At 36.7% G+C, this 17,709-nt stretch overlaps 1 protein-coding gene across 2 annotated transcripts in view; it reads right to left on the reverse strand.

Moving 5' to 3' along the window:
- rxrab (retinoid x receptor, alpha b) overlaps window positions 1–17,709 on the reverse strand; it is a 56,687-nt gene that overhangs the window by 34,057 nt on the left and 4,921 nt on the right. For both annotated transcript variants that reach the window (XM_052555410.1, XM_052555411.1), the window contains exon 2: window positions 1,710–1,841. In XM_052555410.1, coding sequence (XP_052411370.1) covers window positions 1,710–1,841 — 132 coding nt within the window. The remainder of the gene's footprint in view (window positions 1–1,709; window positions 1,842–17,709) is intronic.

Below are 17,709 nucleotides of genomic sequence, written 5' to 3' on the forward strand. Positions count from 1 at the left end.
TAACCAGTTATTAACCAAAACGCTTTACAGTAAAATTCTATTCGTTATAATAAGTGAACCACCAATGAACTAACAGTTTTGAATATGCTTAAAAATAAAACATGCATATTTATCAGTCAACTCCAATGCAGTCACAAATACAAAACCAAACCCATCAACTTACGGCTTGGAGCTTTTATATCATAAGGAAGGATGTTGATTTCTAGGAGGTAGCTGTCTGAGATGGCGAGGGGGTGTGTAACATGGTTTGTGTAACATTAGCAACACATAATTAGCAGTTTAATAACATAATCATAATGATATCAACTAATGTTGTGTGTCTGATGATGTACAGAGTGATACATAAAACCACTGATGTAGAGTTATATTCAAGCAATTTTAAGGGGCATAAAAACAATATTTTCACTGGGAATATAATTGAAATATGTTATTTTGATGATCAAAGATAAGTTTTAAGGTCCTGTGACTGCAGGACTTTAACATTTACTACCATATCAGCAAACTCAAAACTTGCATCTGTTAAGAATATTTGAAGGGATAGTTCAAATGAAAATTCGGTCAATAATTACTCACCTTCATTCCAAACCTGTAAGACCTTCGCTCATCTTCGGAACACACATTAACAAATTAAGAGTATTACCACAAGTAATTTTTTACTTTTTGTGTGCAACGAAAAAACTAAAATAACAACTTTATTCGATTATTCTTCTCCTCCTGCATCATGGTACTCTCATTAATTGCGCGAATGATGACACGGAGGAAAAGATTTGTTGAATAAAGTCACTATTTTGGTTTTCTTTGTGCACAAAAAGTATTCTCGTAGCTTCGGTTGCATTACGGTTGAACCACTCATGTTACATAGACTATTTTAACAATGTCCTATACGTTTCTGTGCCTTGACCGTGGTAGGACCCGAGCTGTTTATGGAGGGTCAGAAACTCTCGGATTTCATCGAAAATGTGAATTCCGAAGATGAATGAAGGTCTTATGGGTTTGGAACACCACAAAGGTAAGTAATTAAGAACAAGAATTTCTTTTTTGGGTGAACTAACCCTTTAATGGACCTGAGCTGACATGAACTGGCTATGAAAAGTTGGATTTTTATTAACCAATATTAACAAAGGTGAATAAATACTGTAACAAATATAATACTCATTGTTAACATTAACATTAACTAATGTGTCTGTATTGTAAAGTGTTGCCAATTAGCCTCATATATTATCTCTGAAACTGACAACTGACTTTGAAGAATCAACAAACCTGGGGGAAAACAAACTTGCTGTACGACAGCTGAAAACCAACTGAAAACAAAGAGACCTACAGCATGACAATACATCTTGTTGAAACATCACATGCAGGAATAAGACCAGTGAAACGTGTCCATTAATGCCGGGGCCAGGGGAGACGCTCTCTACAAGAGCTTTGTTGTAACACGTTTGAACCAGAAACTATTTCTCATGAGAGAAACTGTATCTTGAGCTCTGTTTGGGAATGACAGGAGAAGACATCCTACACTTGGAATGAAGACTGATTTTGCCCTACAGCATTGAATCGCTGATGTTACGCGTGGATGATTCAGAACTGTAGGGCAAAATCAGTTCAACAGAAACCAGATGGCTTTCCTCTGAATTAAAATACTGATTGAATGTGTCTATGTGGCAAGCACAGGTGCTCTGATGTGTTTGTACATGTGAATGTGTGTTTTATACCTGTGGATATCCTGCGCTGTTGTAGCGGGTATGTACCCGTGAAGCCTGAGCAGCCATTGGACGAACTGCCAGCATCGCCCGGCCGGCTCCGCAAACACGGCGGTGCTACTGAGCAGGGGTTTTTCAGGAGCCCTGTGTGTGTGACACAAAAGAAGTGGGTGAAAGTCACTCACTTCAACTACAATCAGGTGAGGATTTCAGACCAATATTCCTCAAAACTGTTATGAATGGATCTCAGTTGAATCTTCAATATGCAGTGCTTTAATTTACTTGGTAGTACAAAAGAAAATACAATCTGTCTTTGAAACAATTTTTACTCAGAAATTGATAATACATTTCACAAATAATCACAAAGAAATGGCCAGTACCACACTGAATTAAATGTGAAATTTTGAAGTAGAAAGACTGAAATAGTACTTTTTTATATATAAAACATAATCCCATAATCTTTGTTGTATTTACAACTTAAAAAAAAAAAATCAAGCAGAAATCAAGCCTTCACTTAAGGTTGGCTCACCCAAAAATCTAAATTCTGGCAAAAATTACCATCACAAATTTATTTCCCATGTTCATCCTTGAAACACAAATTAAGTTTAAATTAAGATATTTTTTCAATGAAACCTGAAAGATTTCTCTCTTTCCATTTAAAGCCATTCCACCAAAAGTTCATTTATCCAAAATCAATATTTGAGCAAGTACATAACGAGCCAGTGTTCATAACCAGAGTAGTACTGGACTACACGAAAATCTGAGCATGTTGCTGCATCATTAGATTACGTCTGTAAATAAAAAGAAGTTTTCACAACTAGTAGGCTATCGCATGTGAGGATCCTGCAGGTGGCGGATCGTTTATAGCATTTCCTCACCACAGCTGGAAACATTTAATTTATCATTTTGATGGTGGATTGTAATCCAGAAAAGACTGAAACACATGTGACTGAAATTAAATTATATTCCCGTTTTAAACATGCATCTGATTAGGGATAGCCTGGGATTACACAAGATTTGGATTTTAAAGAGAACCAGAATAATTTGCTTTTTGGGTTAAAAAAAATTCTCAATATAAAATTCAAATGGTATGGAAATCTGAGATTAGACTGTACAGAAATTGAAATCTGCACGCTAGTACACTACATACTAGTCACGCAATATTGATGTTGATAATATTAACAATTTGATAACAAAGTGTAGCAATAATATACGGTTTGAAGTGATATGAGCTAGCTGATTGTTAGATTAAATCCCCATTGATAGCACAATTTATTGTAATGTTTTTTCCTCAGATGGTCAGAACAAAAGTGGCAGGCTTGTTACTTACTCGTTCAGATGACAATATCCGGTGAAAATTCTTATTTGGGTCACATATTCCAAGACGTAGGCTAGAATCTGTGATTCTGAAGTAGAGTATCCACACTGGTGCAGTGAATGACAGCCACACGTACTCTAACACAAGATTCATCCGCGCTGGTGCTGTGCCGGCGCACGACCCACGTAATGAAGATAATTGCGCAAATAACTGCAATTGCAGCATTTCAAATAGAGATGGCGACAAAGAGGCAAAACTTACTGACTGCAGCTTTAAAGATGCCATCTGTAATGTTTGGCAAAAAAAAAATCAAGTCATACTCCACATTCCATACCAGATGGGGGCAGTATGCCTCAATAAAGTGAATTGGTCTACTCTAGAGTAACAAACGAGAAACGGCATAGTCTCTATGCTCCGCCCCTTCTTTCACAACAACACTAAAGCCATAGCCGAAGCAAAGAGGACGTTTTGCCTCCAGAGGAACGTTGGGTGATGTCAAGTGATTTTTGAAACATCAAGCTACTCCCCTTCACCTTTACCAGTCAATATGTTCCTATACGTTTTGTTCATATTACATTTTGAGTTGTATATACACATTATTTGAATTAAATTAATTTGACAGACAGCATTCTGTCAACATCATTGGTCAACATCAGACAGCTGATGTTGACCAAGCTAGCGCCAACCAACATAACCAGAGCTGCCAACTCTCAAGCATTCACCGTGAGACACACGCAATTGACTCTTTTCACACGCTTTCACGCCACGCCACACAATTTTTTCATGCACAGAAAAAACATGAAGCAAAGAGGAAAATGGGTAACGTTAAGTTATAGCTAGCTAATTATCAAACGCAGCTACGGTTAGCCATCACTAACATTAGCACGTTTATCGAACAGCCTTCGATACATTTCTATGTTATAACTTCCCTAAAACAAATACACAAACATATAAAACAAACTTCTAGCGAAATACTAACAGCATCTAACTTACCAATCCAAAAGAAATGTTGCAAGTTCGGAGTCGAACCTAATTTCTTTCAGGTCCATCAGTTGTCTCCAGCGATTAAAAGCAGTGCCGATGTTTACTCTGGTTCGACTCCCTTTCTTATCGGATTTGATTTGTGATTCCGAGCGTGGTTGTTTCCCTGTAGCGGGTGGTGGTCTCTTGCCAAGGGCTTGAGCCATCCTTTCTCTCTCTTCCCTGAACTGAAATGAAGTACTGGGCTGTACTTTCCACATGATTGACATCAGGTTCAGGCACGCCCACAAGCCGTGCGAGTTATTCGTGTATTGCAGGTTGGCTGGTGGTTATGTTGCCCGCATACCGCCTCCCATGACCGAAACTGGTATTAGGACACCTGTCGGGCCGGGGCTAGTAATGCTAATGTTAATTAAGGTTGATATCTCTGCAGCACTATAACTTGATATTTTTTTAATGACATCATCGCCCTTATTTCTTCTCATTCTTTTGATGCGTGTAGGTCATGTTATGGATATTTTTACCTAAATTTTTGCATATGGCACCTTTAAGTTTACAAAGACATTGTTAAAGTAATTCATATGAATCAAATTTATGATGAACATATGTAATTTAGCATTTTATTCACCACACACAATCATAGAGCTCATCAAATATGGTAAATGTAAGCTCAACCGTGCTTGCTTATATGCAAGAACACAGAGGTTTGTCTCTTGTGTCAACAAAGTATGTTTGACATCTGTTCATCATATAAAGTGATTGTGTCTCCTCAGAAAACTTGGGTTAAAACGCTTAATTCATATGGATTACATTTTCTTTTATGAGCAATCTGAAGTGTCAAAGTTTTGGTGGAATGAACATCAATGGAGGAGAACTGGGCTTCAATACTTGTACTTAAATCATCTGCAATTAACAAGTGTCCTACACAAATAAAACTTTTCAACATTTCAACAATTGTGTAGTGTCATGTATAACTTAACTAGAATACATTTTTATGAGAAAGACCCATGTGTTTGTGACTAAATGTGTGTGGCCAATACTACATATCTCTGATTGATATGGAAATAACTTGACCTCAAGAGGTTTTATTTGTTTGCTAGTAAAACTGCAAATGCCTCATTTTCATCCATCTCTGAATATGAACTTTCAGACCACCCAATACTCTTGACTCACTATGACCTTGAGCAACAAAGGACACACACACACACACACACACACAAACAGGCTAAAGGCAAAATCTGCAGGGTCTCTTTATGAGACCCGGGATATTTGCTCGTTTCAAAGCCCTCATTTACGAGACCTTGATGAGAGGCCATGGCACGAAGAGCAGATTCTTTTTTTCAAGGTTTCCATCTCATCTCTAAGACAATCAAGCTCAAGGTCAAAGATCAAACCTGCCATTCAATTCATCATGAACGTCATAAAAATCTCTCTTTCAAAGGTTCTTGATTAGCTCCTTAGAAAGTGACTTGAATGATGGACCACAGCACATGCAGAAGCTGTTGCCTTAACCATGTGAACATTAGACAACCTTCAAGTGCCTCTTAGTAGCCTTGAAAGCTGCATTAGAGATGCATAGAGGTTGAGGGGTTTTAGTTTAAAACCTTATCTTCTTTGTGATTGATTAGAATGTGTGATTTGACGACAGCATTTGCAATGAGTTCTGGATACTAAGATGCTTGTGCTAAAGATCAATGACTGTCAGAATAATGAAGATCTGCCACATATGTGCTATTATTCACAACAAGGCAACCATAATATTTTTTAAATGACATTAACACTGGGATAAGATGTAGTAATGACTGCCTGAGGCTGTTTTTAGGTTGTGTTGTGTCATAACCTGTCAGTAAATGGGAATGAGAATAACTTCTTTCTTTGGCAGTGCAGTTGAAATAGTCAAGATAGTTTGCTGGAACAAAAGGTCTGATCCATAACCTTTCATGAGACGCTGCCAGGAAGAGACACATAGATGTTTCAATAGATGGCGAGAGAAGCAGTCTAAACTAAGAAAGGCTTTTAAAATAGCTGCAGAATTCCAACCATCCTCCTTATAGCTGCACACATAAACATAAACACAATCTTTACGAGACAGACAGGAAAAGCAGAGCTGTAGGAAAATGGCTCAATGACACAATAACATCTACGAAACACATGATATTGTGTTATGTCTATCTATCTATCTATCTATCTATCTATCTACAGTTTATATATATATATATATATATATATATATATATATATATATATAGAGAGAGAGAGAGAGAGAGAGAGAGAGAGAGAGAGAGAGAGAGAGAGTTTGGTTCCAAAACCCAATAAACAGCATTTTATTTTTTACATTTCCGCCAAAATCACTTTTGTATCTGGTCGGTATTGAAAAGTCAATTTTTAATTTTTCATAAAATCACAACGCACCATTCCACTCACATTTTAGACAGTAATGGGGGCTCTTTGAATACATCCGGCATCCCAGTTTTCCTCATGTACTTTGTACTTTTTGATCAACAAACAAGGGCTGCACGATAAATCGCATGTGACTGTCATGCTCATCTTGTCAGTAAAGCCGGTTCTGTGATTAAAATATTTCCACCCACAGGACTGCCGCATACTGGATGTTTTTCACACCATTCTTTGTAAACCCTAGAAATGGTTGTGCGTGAAAATCCCAGTAACTGTAAAATTCCTTTAGGGCGGGCGTACACGGTGCGAATTCGGATGGTCGGAAGATCGTATGTCCACGCACACGGCACGAGTGAGTTTATCTGAAAATCGTACGGACGAGATGATATACGACATGATTTTACAACCTGCGAATTCCAGAAGCAATCGCACGAAATTGATAGACGCGTTCGACTTGAAGCACCGCAGCACGCACAGAAGGATCACTGTATGACATTACCGCGAGAGCGATATGACAGCACACATATCCAATGCATTCGAATCACTCTCGCGGTACTTTGATGCCATACAGGTGATCATTCTGTGCGTGCAGCGGTGCAAGTGGAACGAGCCTAATATAACTGCTCTCCCTCTCTTATAACTGCATATAAAATATTGATACGAGCCGTGACTGTTTCCTACACGTACAGGTTATTTTTCAGAAATAGGAAACCGGGACGTTTGGTTACCCTGTGTGTGTGTTCTTGTATATGGTTTATAAATATCTGAAATGGGTATTAAAATGTAAACATGGTTTATGAGGACAATTACTGTGCCCTCGTAAACCAAATGGCTTTAAAAAATACTATACAGTGTTTAATAGAAAATTTAAACATGCATTTTCCGTGATGGATAGAGGTAGTGTATGGGGATATACAGTATAGAATACCGTTACGTTTATGGAGAGTCCCTGTAAACTACGTATGCGTGTGTGAGAGAGAGAGGGAGAGAGAGAAGGCATTGGAATACGTTGCTAGAAACATCTTACAGCGCTCGCTGTTGCTGACAGACTTCAGCTGCCGTCTTCGTCTTTCTTCTTCTGTGGTTTTCGTAGTTCGTGATTGGTCAACTTCAGATAAATCAACAAATCGGCTCGTTCAACAGCACAAATGGCACTAATTCAAACCGATAGCTCACAAACTTTTTAGACATGTTTAAAAATGATCGGGAGGTCGGGAAGTGCTCGTAAGCCACTCTGCTCAGCTCGTAATTCATCGCAAATGATACGAGCCGCGACCATACGAGAATACGCGATTTCCACACGATTGAAAAAAATCGCATGCGAACTCGTACGACAGCAAAAATCGCACCGTGTACGCCCGCCTCTAGGTGAGTGTATATATATTAGTGTTGGGCAAAGATAAAAAAATTAAATTGCGATTAATCGCATGATTGTCTGCGATTAATCACAATTAATCACATTGTGATGCACAAAACTAATAATGCATTTAAAAGTAGAGCATTATGCACTTTTTTCATTTAAAAGTACTGCTATATGAACAAAAGTGCCCCAGTCTTCAGTTGCTGGGGTGTATTTTTAGCCAAAAATACATTGTATTGGTCACAATTATCCATTTTTCTTTTATGCCAAACATCATTAGGATATTAAAAGTAAAGATTGTGTTCCATAAAGATATTTAGTAAATTTTTACTGTATATCAAAACGTAATGTTTTATTTTTAATATGCAATGCTAAGAATTAATTTGAACTTTAAAGGCAATTTTCTCAGTATTTCGTTTTTTTGTTGTTGTTTTTTTTTTGCACCCTCAGATTCCAGATTTTCTGGAATGAGATAGTTGTATCTCGGCCAAATATTTTCCGATCCTAATAAACCATACATCAATGGAAAGCTTATTTATTATTATTGATGTATAAATTAAAAACAATTGACACTTAAGACACTTTGTGGTCCAGGGTCACATTTGGTTTGCAAACACTTTAAACAAATAAGGTGTTTTTTTACAGCAGTATTCCTTTTACATATAGCAGTTAAAATATTTATTTTAAATCTTAACTTATAACATTAATGCAATTAAATTAAATATAAAACAAGCTATTTGTCACTGCCAGGACATTAACGTTTTTATAGAAAATATTTTATAGTTTTTTTATAGATATAAAATAACTTATGCTCAGAGTCCAGAGCCTCGTTCATAACATTATAACTGGCATCTTCCGAGAAAAGACCTGCACGATCGTGGGACCTAACACAGCAGAGTGCGGTGCAGGACAACACTTAATGTATTGTGAGAGGGTTGTGTGTTACCGTGTCCCATACGATTTAAAATAATAAACCACAAACTTAACAAAACATTGCACTCCACTCTGCTGAGCAAGCGCTTCACAGGAAACTTCCTATTTCCCATTTATGAAGACGTGATTACGAGCTTGTTGCATTATTTTCTGTTAAAAATAACAGTGGACAGTAGTTTGTGAATGCTGGTGCTTAGCCTAGATAATTTGATCGGCAGTATCCCCTCCTGTTACCCATGATTGTCATGTTACCCATGACAATGTATGTGTATTCACAGCCAGTGAACAACGGACTTTCATAATAATAAAAAAACTGCATTAATGCGCAATAAAATAATTATCGGTGTTACTCAATGAATGTGTTAATGAACCCTGATTATATATAAGTGCTGTCAAACGATTAATTATGATTAATCACATCCAAAATAAAGCTGTGTGTGTACTGTGTACATGTATTATTACAATATACATAATATATATTATGTATACATAAATACATACACATACAGTATATTTGAAAATATTTACATATTTACAAGTATATCTTTGTAATCATATCATTTATCAATCAATCAATCAATCAACATTTATTTGTATAGCGCTTTACAACAACTGTCAGGTATCCAAAGTGCTTCACATCATAGAATACAATAAACATCATATCATACAATAAATACATATAACAAAAAAGAAAACAGCAAGAGGGAAATTGTGTCACCACTACTATGTATTAAAAGCCATCCTAAACAGGTGGGTTTTAAGTTTAGACCTAAAAAGAGTTTCATCTGCAGTTGTACGGATATCAGGGGGTAACTTGTTCCAAAGTCTTGGGGCAGCAACTGCAAACGCCTGATCACCCCAACGCTTGTACTTTGACCTTGGGACTTCTAAAACCAGTTGATTTGAAGACCGTAACGACCGGCTGTGCTCACGCAGGGTTAAAATCTCACTTATGTACTCCGGTGCTCGGCCATTTAGGGCCTTAAAAACGAACAACAAAATCTTAAAATCTATTCTAAACTGTACTGGAAGCCAGTGTAAGGAATAGAGGACAGGAGTAATGTGTACACGCTTAGGTGTATTTGTTAAAAACCGAGCGGCAGCATTTTGCACAAGTTGAAGTCGTGCAATAGAGCCTTGACTTAAACCTACATAGAGAGCATTACAATAATCCAACCTCGAACTAATAAAAGCATGAATCACCTTTTCTAGATCATGCCTATTAAGAAAAGGCTTAACTTTAGCTAGAAGACGAAGCTGAAAAAAACTCATTTTGACAATATTGCTGATTTGCTTGTCAAATTTCATGTCGCAATCAAAAGTAACCCCTAAATTTCTGACAGCAGGCTTAAGGTATGGAGCCAAAGCCCCCAAAGTCACCGCTGAACCGTTTGGGTTGCCGAAGATGATACACTCCGTTTTTTCATTATTTAAACTAAGAAAATTTTGTGACAACCACATCCTAATATCATCGATACAACTAAGTAGGGAGTCTAGTGAGACATTATCATTCGGTTTTAAAGGCAAATAAATCTGCAAGTCATCAGCATAACAGTGAAAGGATAGATTGTGCTTTCCTATAATACTATATTTATATTATTTATTTATATTATTTGAATACACAGAGCCATAGTTCACTGACAAGCTAAGCAATATCACATTCATAATCGATATGATTCATCTGCAATTATGAACGTGATATTACATATTGTCAGTGATTTTACGGCTCTGTGTATTAAATGTCACTCCAACTGAAAGCACGTGATGGAAATTTACTACTAATCACACAACCAGATTTATTGACGGGATGCGCATGATAATTTCAATATGAGCTTGTTAAATTATTCAATGCCGAGGACTATGAGAAGTCTGAAAAGAAGGTTTTTAAACATTTCCAAAATTTGAGTCCCCTGACGTAAGAAACTTCCTGATAACTGGATCACTCAAATCCAAATATGAGAGAGGAAATGTTAAAATAGGAAAATAAAGTGAAATAAGTTCAACGAGAGAAGAGCTTGCAGACCAATGACAAAAAAGCTCCAGCTTATTGAAATCTACTCCAATATTTTCATCAGCCCATTTTTTTCTATTTCCTATGGAAGGAAGAGCGTGGAGAGTTTATGTCTGTTGGAGCGTCCTGTCCATTAATCTCTCCATAGATACACCAGTCTGCCACTCAACAGCAACGGTTCAATGAAATTATGTGGAAAAATACTGTGGAAAGGCTTTTAATAACTGACGTCATCAATACAAAACAACAAATTCAGTCTTGAACATCTGACCGCTCACACTTAAAATAACCAGCAAGCACATGTGTAAACACACGCACACACTCTTTTCTAGATATATGATTGGCTGACTACAGAATGTGCCATCCATTTTTCAGTCTGCCTGCTTCGCTAGCGATGAGGTCCATATATCCCTGGTGTAAGACACATGAGGGCCTGTGAGCTGAGTTCATTTGGAAAGTATGTTGGCTATACCAAGAATAAATTTTAGGAAATATTTGGCTTGCTTACAATCCTAACATTAATTATGCAGTGGGGAAGAATTATATAGGGCAATGTGGAATACTGGAAGCAACCAGAGGATTGGAAATAATTGGATGAGTTCCTCAGAAGATGTTATAATTATTATTTACAAGAAATATAGGTATATTTGATATAGATCATCAGAGCAGATCTAACAGGGAGAATGAAGGACAGTTAGTGTGCTGGAGAAGCTGCTCAACTCAGTCTCCCTCTAAACCTTATTCGAAATTCTCAGAGATTGCTCTTTCGAAGCACAGGAGAATTTTTGGCATGATATGAAATTTCACACTATCTATTTTTTAAATGCTTGTTATAGATCTTACTATGAATGATTTATCTGTGTATATAATTCAGTTTTTACAAAAATGTATTCATCAAAATGTCATAAATATGTCAACAAACAATCCAGATAAATATGAAAAAAAATGCTCTGTATTTTGGCCTTTTTTCTACACTGAGTAGCTTTTAAAGATGGTTTACCAAGTGGATCAGTTTAAAAATGCTGTTTTTGCATTGCAGTGTGAACTGTGAAAACAAAGATTCATGTTTACTCATGTGTCTCATACCGTACCCATATATCTATGGTTGCTAATCATTTTCACAGTGTTGCTAAAGACTAATGCTACTTCGCACAATCTGCAAAGATTACAGAATAGGCTACTTACATTTTTTAGGCCACTTACACTTTGCATTTGCTGCCATGCGACAAAAAAATGTTGACAGTGGCGTTTTTGACCCTACATGGAATGAACATTACAACCTACAGTAGATGCACCTCCCGACCTAGGTGGGATATTTTTCAACTAAAATGAGGATACCAGAAGAATAGTGTAAGACTATTTTTAAGTCTGGTCTATCAGTATCATCTAAGTGAGATTCTATGACATTTTACACATATGCAGCAAAGTGGTTTAAGCGTTTTCAGATGTTTGGTTGCAAGCCATTTTTGAATAATGCCAACATAGCAATATCCAATAAACAACTGATGCAAAGAACCAAGTCCCTTGTCCTGCATTTATTTATTTTTCAACATTCCATAACAAATCTCTCACTACTTCTCGATAATATCACAGCGTTTTCAGCTTCAATTTAGTCTCAGTTACAATTACCTCTAATCTCTTGTAATCCACTCCTTCATAAACATGCACACACTAGAGCCCTATTTACTCAAATGGTTATTTGACATGAAAGCAGATAACTGGTATGCATTAATTAGCATGCGTTTATGCATGTTCTCATCTCAGGAGCCGATTAGAGCTGTGTCTCCAGCAGGTAAATAGCCCCCCTTCCAGGCACACACATACACACAGACGCATCGCTCTCACATCCTGTTCCTCGCCTCCTCATTGTTCTCTTATGACTTCCTGCTGTACCAAATCACACACTCACCAATGTAAACAACTCGGAGGGAAAATAAACCGGCGAGTGGAAAAAAGTGTAAAAAGAAGACAGCGAACGCTTCATGTCCCGTCCTGCAAAACATGCCATCGGTTGCATCACTCGGAAAAGCTCTGACAGGAAAAATACAGCGAAAAGAATGATGGAATATCATATCATTCCATCGACATTAGGTCCTGATGCTGTATCACATTACAAAACAATTAAATCGGATGGGTCTGATGGCTCGGAAAATCATCTGACCGGAAGAGGGCAAAGGGTGAAAGGTTCATTTGTTCCTAAACATTCTTTAACGTGCAACTTCACCCCAGAGACATCTAAATAAGTCTGGAAGGAAACGTACAAGCGTAAAAAAGCCGAAAGAAATGTATAGCACAATTCAGTCTTATCTTTCACGCCCAAGGAAGAAACAAAAACCTATATCCAATCTACAATGATGTCATACACAAAACACACTCCAACCGCACAGAGGTTGAGTTTTAAAGCAAGGATGAGGAGGACAAAGCATCTCTCATTCTGTGAACACAATCATCTCAAATGAAATCAAAAAGCGATGCCATGATTTCATTTGAAAGACGCAATGCTTTAGGGACTGCAGCCATGTTGGGAATCACACATCCTAATTACGCTCTAAAAACAGATTGTACTGAATGAATAATGTAAAAATGTCTCCTACTGAAGAAAAGGTGGACAGATCGCAGTGCCCTTCAGGATCTGTTTTAATGAGTTTACTTGGGCAAGCTAATTAATTAGGCAAACCAGAAAGTGTTTGGATTGAAGGTGAATTTGGGGGGTTCTCAAGGCCTCAAGGTATTAGAGCTGGAATGAGATCTGGTCAGTTATGCACCTCCAGTTCTCTTCCAGAGAAAGAGTGTCACCTTGGGGCAAACGCATATTAGACACAAACGAACATGAACTTTACATGAACATGAGAAGGTGTCATGTGTCAAAGCCACACATCATTTTAAAGTGAAGTGACACCTACAGCCAGAGAATACACTCCAAGTGCCATTTCTCATTAAAAACTAATATTAAATACATAAAAAATAACATTGATTTTTAACTGTTTAATGTAAAAATCATAAAAAGGGAAAACACATTGTCTTCCTCTTTTTAAATTGTCATGCAACAGCTATTGGACCAATCTAACCACATGAGTCATGATTCAGTTATGTTATTAGGTACAAAATGAAGCTGGCACATTTACACAGTCAACATTTGTTGCAATTACCAGTGCAGTACAGAAGTGGAGAGAAATAGTAGCCTAACAATGTTCAGTGCTGTTGTAAATGACAATCTTCTATGTTCTCTGACAATGCAAAGTTTAATGAAAACTTGGGAAAGAATCTTGCTTCTGAGAATATAAAAAAGGAGAATGTAAAAGCAAATCTTGTCCTCATCTTGGTAAAGTTGCAGATTTGTCAGACATTTTTCATTTATAATGAAAGTATGACCTTCATAAGTGAGAACTGACGTAAACTGCAGCTTTAGAAGGACACATTTCAATAAAAAGGTTTAACATTCATTTAATTTAGCATTTGACATGTAAATATAACGTATAAAGTATTTTAAACCACTGTTGGTTTAAAAAAAAAAAACAGTACATATATTTTACTAAATAATCATTGAGAGCAAATCACACAATGCCAAAAAAATCATTAGTCAGACTTAACTGTTCTCTCACATCATACAGAGCTAAAGAAGATGTCAATATTTTTTTGTGGTGTCTGGTTATAAAGTTATCTATGGTTCATTGTAACTAAACTAAACTAAAACTGGAACAACAACTATTCAAAATTTTGATATACACGCGAAAACATTCAATAAGTTTAAGTTGAAGTACTAAAAGTGAAATAAAAATAAAAGCTAAATAGAAGAACTCAACAAAAAATAAAAAAAATAATAAAATAAAAAAAAATACTTAAACTATAATTGAAATGAAAACTGTAAAAAAAAAAAAAGTTAATTTAAAATATTAATAAATACTATAATAAAATGTATATATACTTAAATTGCACTGCTATGGCTTTAAAAGACCTAAAATAGAATGAAGACGTCTAGACAACTTTTATGATACTTTTATGGTGTGCCGGTTTTGAAGATTGAAAGCTCCAGTCTCCATTTTTAATGCAATTTACATAAGAAGAGAAGTCAGTATTATTCAAAACCAGTATTTGCTTATAACCCAGGCTTGCAGGCCCTTTAATATATGTTCTGAGCATGTGTTATGAAATATATCAAGTTTATAATGAAATCTATAGAGGCAACCTCACATGGAAACTTGAAATGGGTCTATATATGAGGTATTTGCATAGACATGAAGGGAAGGCAACCAAAAGTGTTGCATCAGCATTGAGCTTTCAAAGTGCTTTGAACAGCCTTCAAAATTCTTTAATGTCAGAAAAAGTGATTTAGCAAACACATATGTGGTGGTAGATGCTCATTACTATGATGGTAACAGAGCTAAAGACACATAGCGCAAGTGTGTCTCCTGTCAACAGAGCTCATATGTGGAGCATGAAGAGGGACAGAAGCTCACGCTTGCATGGACATAGCAATCTAAGCATAAAAATACTCCCAGCATGTCCAGTAGGAACCATAATTTGTGTGACACCTGAGTTGCCATTACTAATCTGCGTTTCATTTTTTAGCCTCAGTCTGTGGATAAGCAGTTTTGCTGTAATTTTCAGGGACGGTTCACCCAAATTAGAAAATTGTGTCATCAGTTGTTCCACAGAAGAAAGAAAGTCTTAAAGGTTTAAAAACAACATGAGGGTAAATTAATATTGACACCCTTAAAAGGCCTTTTTCTATATTAAATGTCATAAAGTATTTTTTCTAAAATAGCAATGATTTAACTAATTATCAAAGATATATATAAAACAGAATCGCACTACAGGCGATTCTAAAACAAGCCAGTGACTCAGAGGAACTGAACTTCCTTTCAAATGGCCGTCTCCTCCAGGGTGCAAATTGGATCCGTCTGTCCTGTAGGGTGTAAGTGCAGCAAATAACACCTGTTTGAGTATCACATGAACAGTAGTTTGGGGGCCCCGTTGCTGCTTAATGGAATTTTTCGGTGTGTATAATTTGCTGCTCTCATGGGAGAAGAAATGCAAGATCCATATCTCCATCAGATCTTATCTGAATTACTGACTGTTCTGCATTCGGCCTGTAACATATCCTTCAAAAGAAGTGGAGTGTGTACAGGATGAGGAGACGAAAAGAGCAGTGAAAGGCGAAAAGGGAGGAAAGGATACCTTAAGCAGACATAGTAGGTTTTTATGGACAGTATTTACAGTCAGTAGAGGTTTAAGTTACGATATGTTCAGACTTGCACTTTGTAGAATGTACTGTCTGGAACAAAACACATAAACCAGATGAAAGCATTAAACCATATGCACAAGGGTGAGCTTAACATAACATAAGTGATGAAAAAAAAATAGAGAGGCGTTTTTTTTATGCTTTTGAAAGTCTCTTAAAATAAAAATAGTAATATTATAAAATATAATTTCAACTTAATTAGCTCTTTCTTTAATATACAGTAGTCAACATTTGAAGTGGATCATAAAAGTGAATCAAAGTTGTCCTAAGACATTTTGGTGTAACAGGATCCTTCAGAAATCACTCAAAATTATGATTTGGTGCTCAAGAACCATTTCATATTATCAATGTTGACAACAGTTATTTCTAAGGAATCTGTGATATAAAAAAAACATTGATTAATAGAAAGCTGAAAGAACAGCGTTCATTTGAAGTAGAAACATTTTGTAAATGTCATTTATAATGGCTCAATACTTTGATTTAAAGGGGTCATATGATTATTTTGTGTATTTGGAGTAATAAAATGTGTTTATGTGGTTCAGGTATCAAAATACACATTATTTTCCACATACTGTACATTGACGGAAATGTTACGCCCCTTGCTATACTGTGACAAAACACTAAAACCCAAACCCAAACCCAAACAAGGCATTTGTTGCATCCAGTGGTGACATAATTACGGATTATAATGACAATACCAGCGGTTCTCAATTCCAGTCCTCGTGCCCCACAACTCTGCATAATTCACACGTCTCTCTTTGTTAACACACCTGATTCAGATAATCAGCTCATTAGAAGTGAGCTCCGTGCATGAACTGTGTTCTAATTGACATGGTCTCTACACAGTGTTCATTGCTCCCTACTCCCTGAGCAGGGGAAATCTGTTGAAGTTTACTTCACTTCGGAACATTCATTCACAGATTTGCAATGCACAACGTCTTCACACACATTTAATGAGAAATGAAAAACAACAAGCGCTACTCTACACCGTTCAAAACTCGTGTTTGAATCATCAGTGGCAAATCCTTTAAATATGTAAACGTACTTACAGACCGTGAGTCAGAACAGTCTGCATTGTACTCTTCTCTCCTAGGATTAGGATACAGTCCTCCATAATATGCACTGCACACATCTCAATATTTGGGTTGAACTGTTCTGGAACACTGTTGTAAATACAATTTAACCACTGGTTTCTAGTTGTGTCCTCTTTCGGAAGGCCAAACAAAGTAGTTTTGCTTTTACAAGGAAACACACAGCGTTTCCTTATAAAAAAAAAAAGCATGGCAGCGGCAGCAACAGCGAGAATAAAAGTCACGCCTTCTTTCTTTGCATGAACCTTTGGGTGGAATTATGCAAATCTTCCCACATTGTGATGTAGACGTGGGGGCGTGTTAGGACGAGACGTTTTAGAAGGGCATGGTTGACTAATTTTTTATAAACATATCCCTTTGGAAAAGGTTCAATTATATGACCCCTTTAAGTTTAATGTTTACTTGCTGAATTGTGTAATAATAAAGCAAAAAACCTACTGAATACATATCACTTTTGGGGGGACAGCATAAACGCTTGGCATGTTACTGCTGCTTTGCTTACATACTGCTTGTATGCGCAGCCCGAAACAGGCCTTGCATACACTATACTCAGCTCAACCACAGACAGAGATCAGCTTGTAAATATCAGTGTCATGTGCACTAAAGAAGTTGACCTCATAAGTTTGCACCTGGTAATTAGACAGCTGGACCTCTCATTAACTTGTCTGTTGCTGCACGC

Source organism: Carassius gibelio, chromosome B5 (assembly GCF_023724105.1).
Source record: "Carassius gibelio isolate Cgi1373 ecotype wild population from Czech Republic chromosome B5, carGib1.2-hapl.c, whole genome shotgun sequence".
Lineage (NCBI taxonomy): Eukaryota > Metazoa > Chordata > Actinopteri > Cypriniformes > Cyprinidae > Carassius > Carassius gibelio.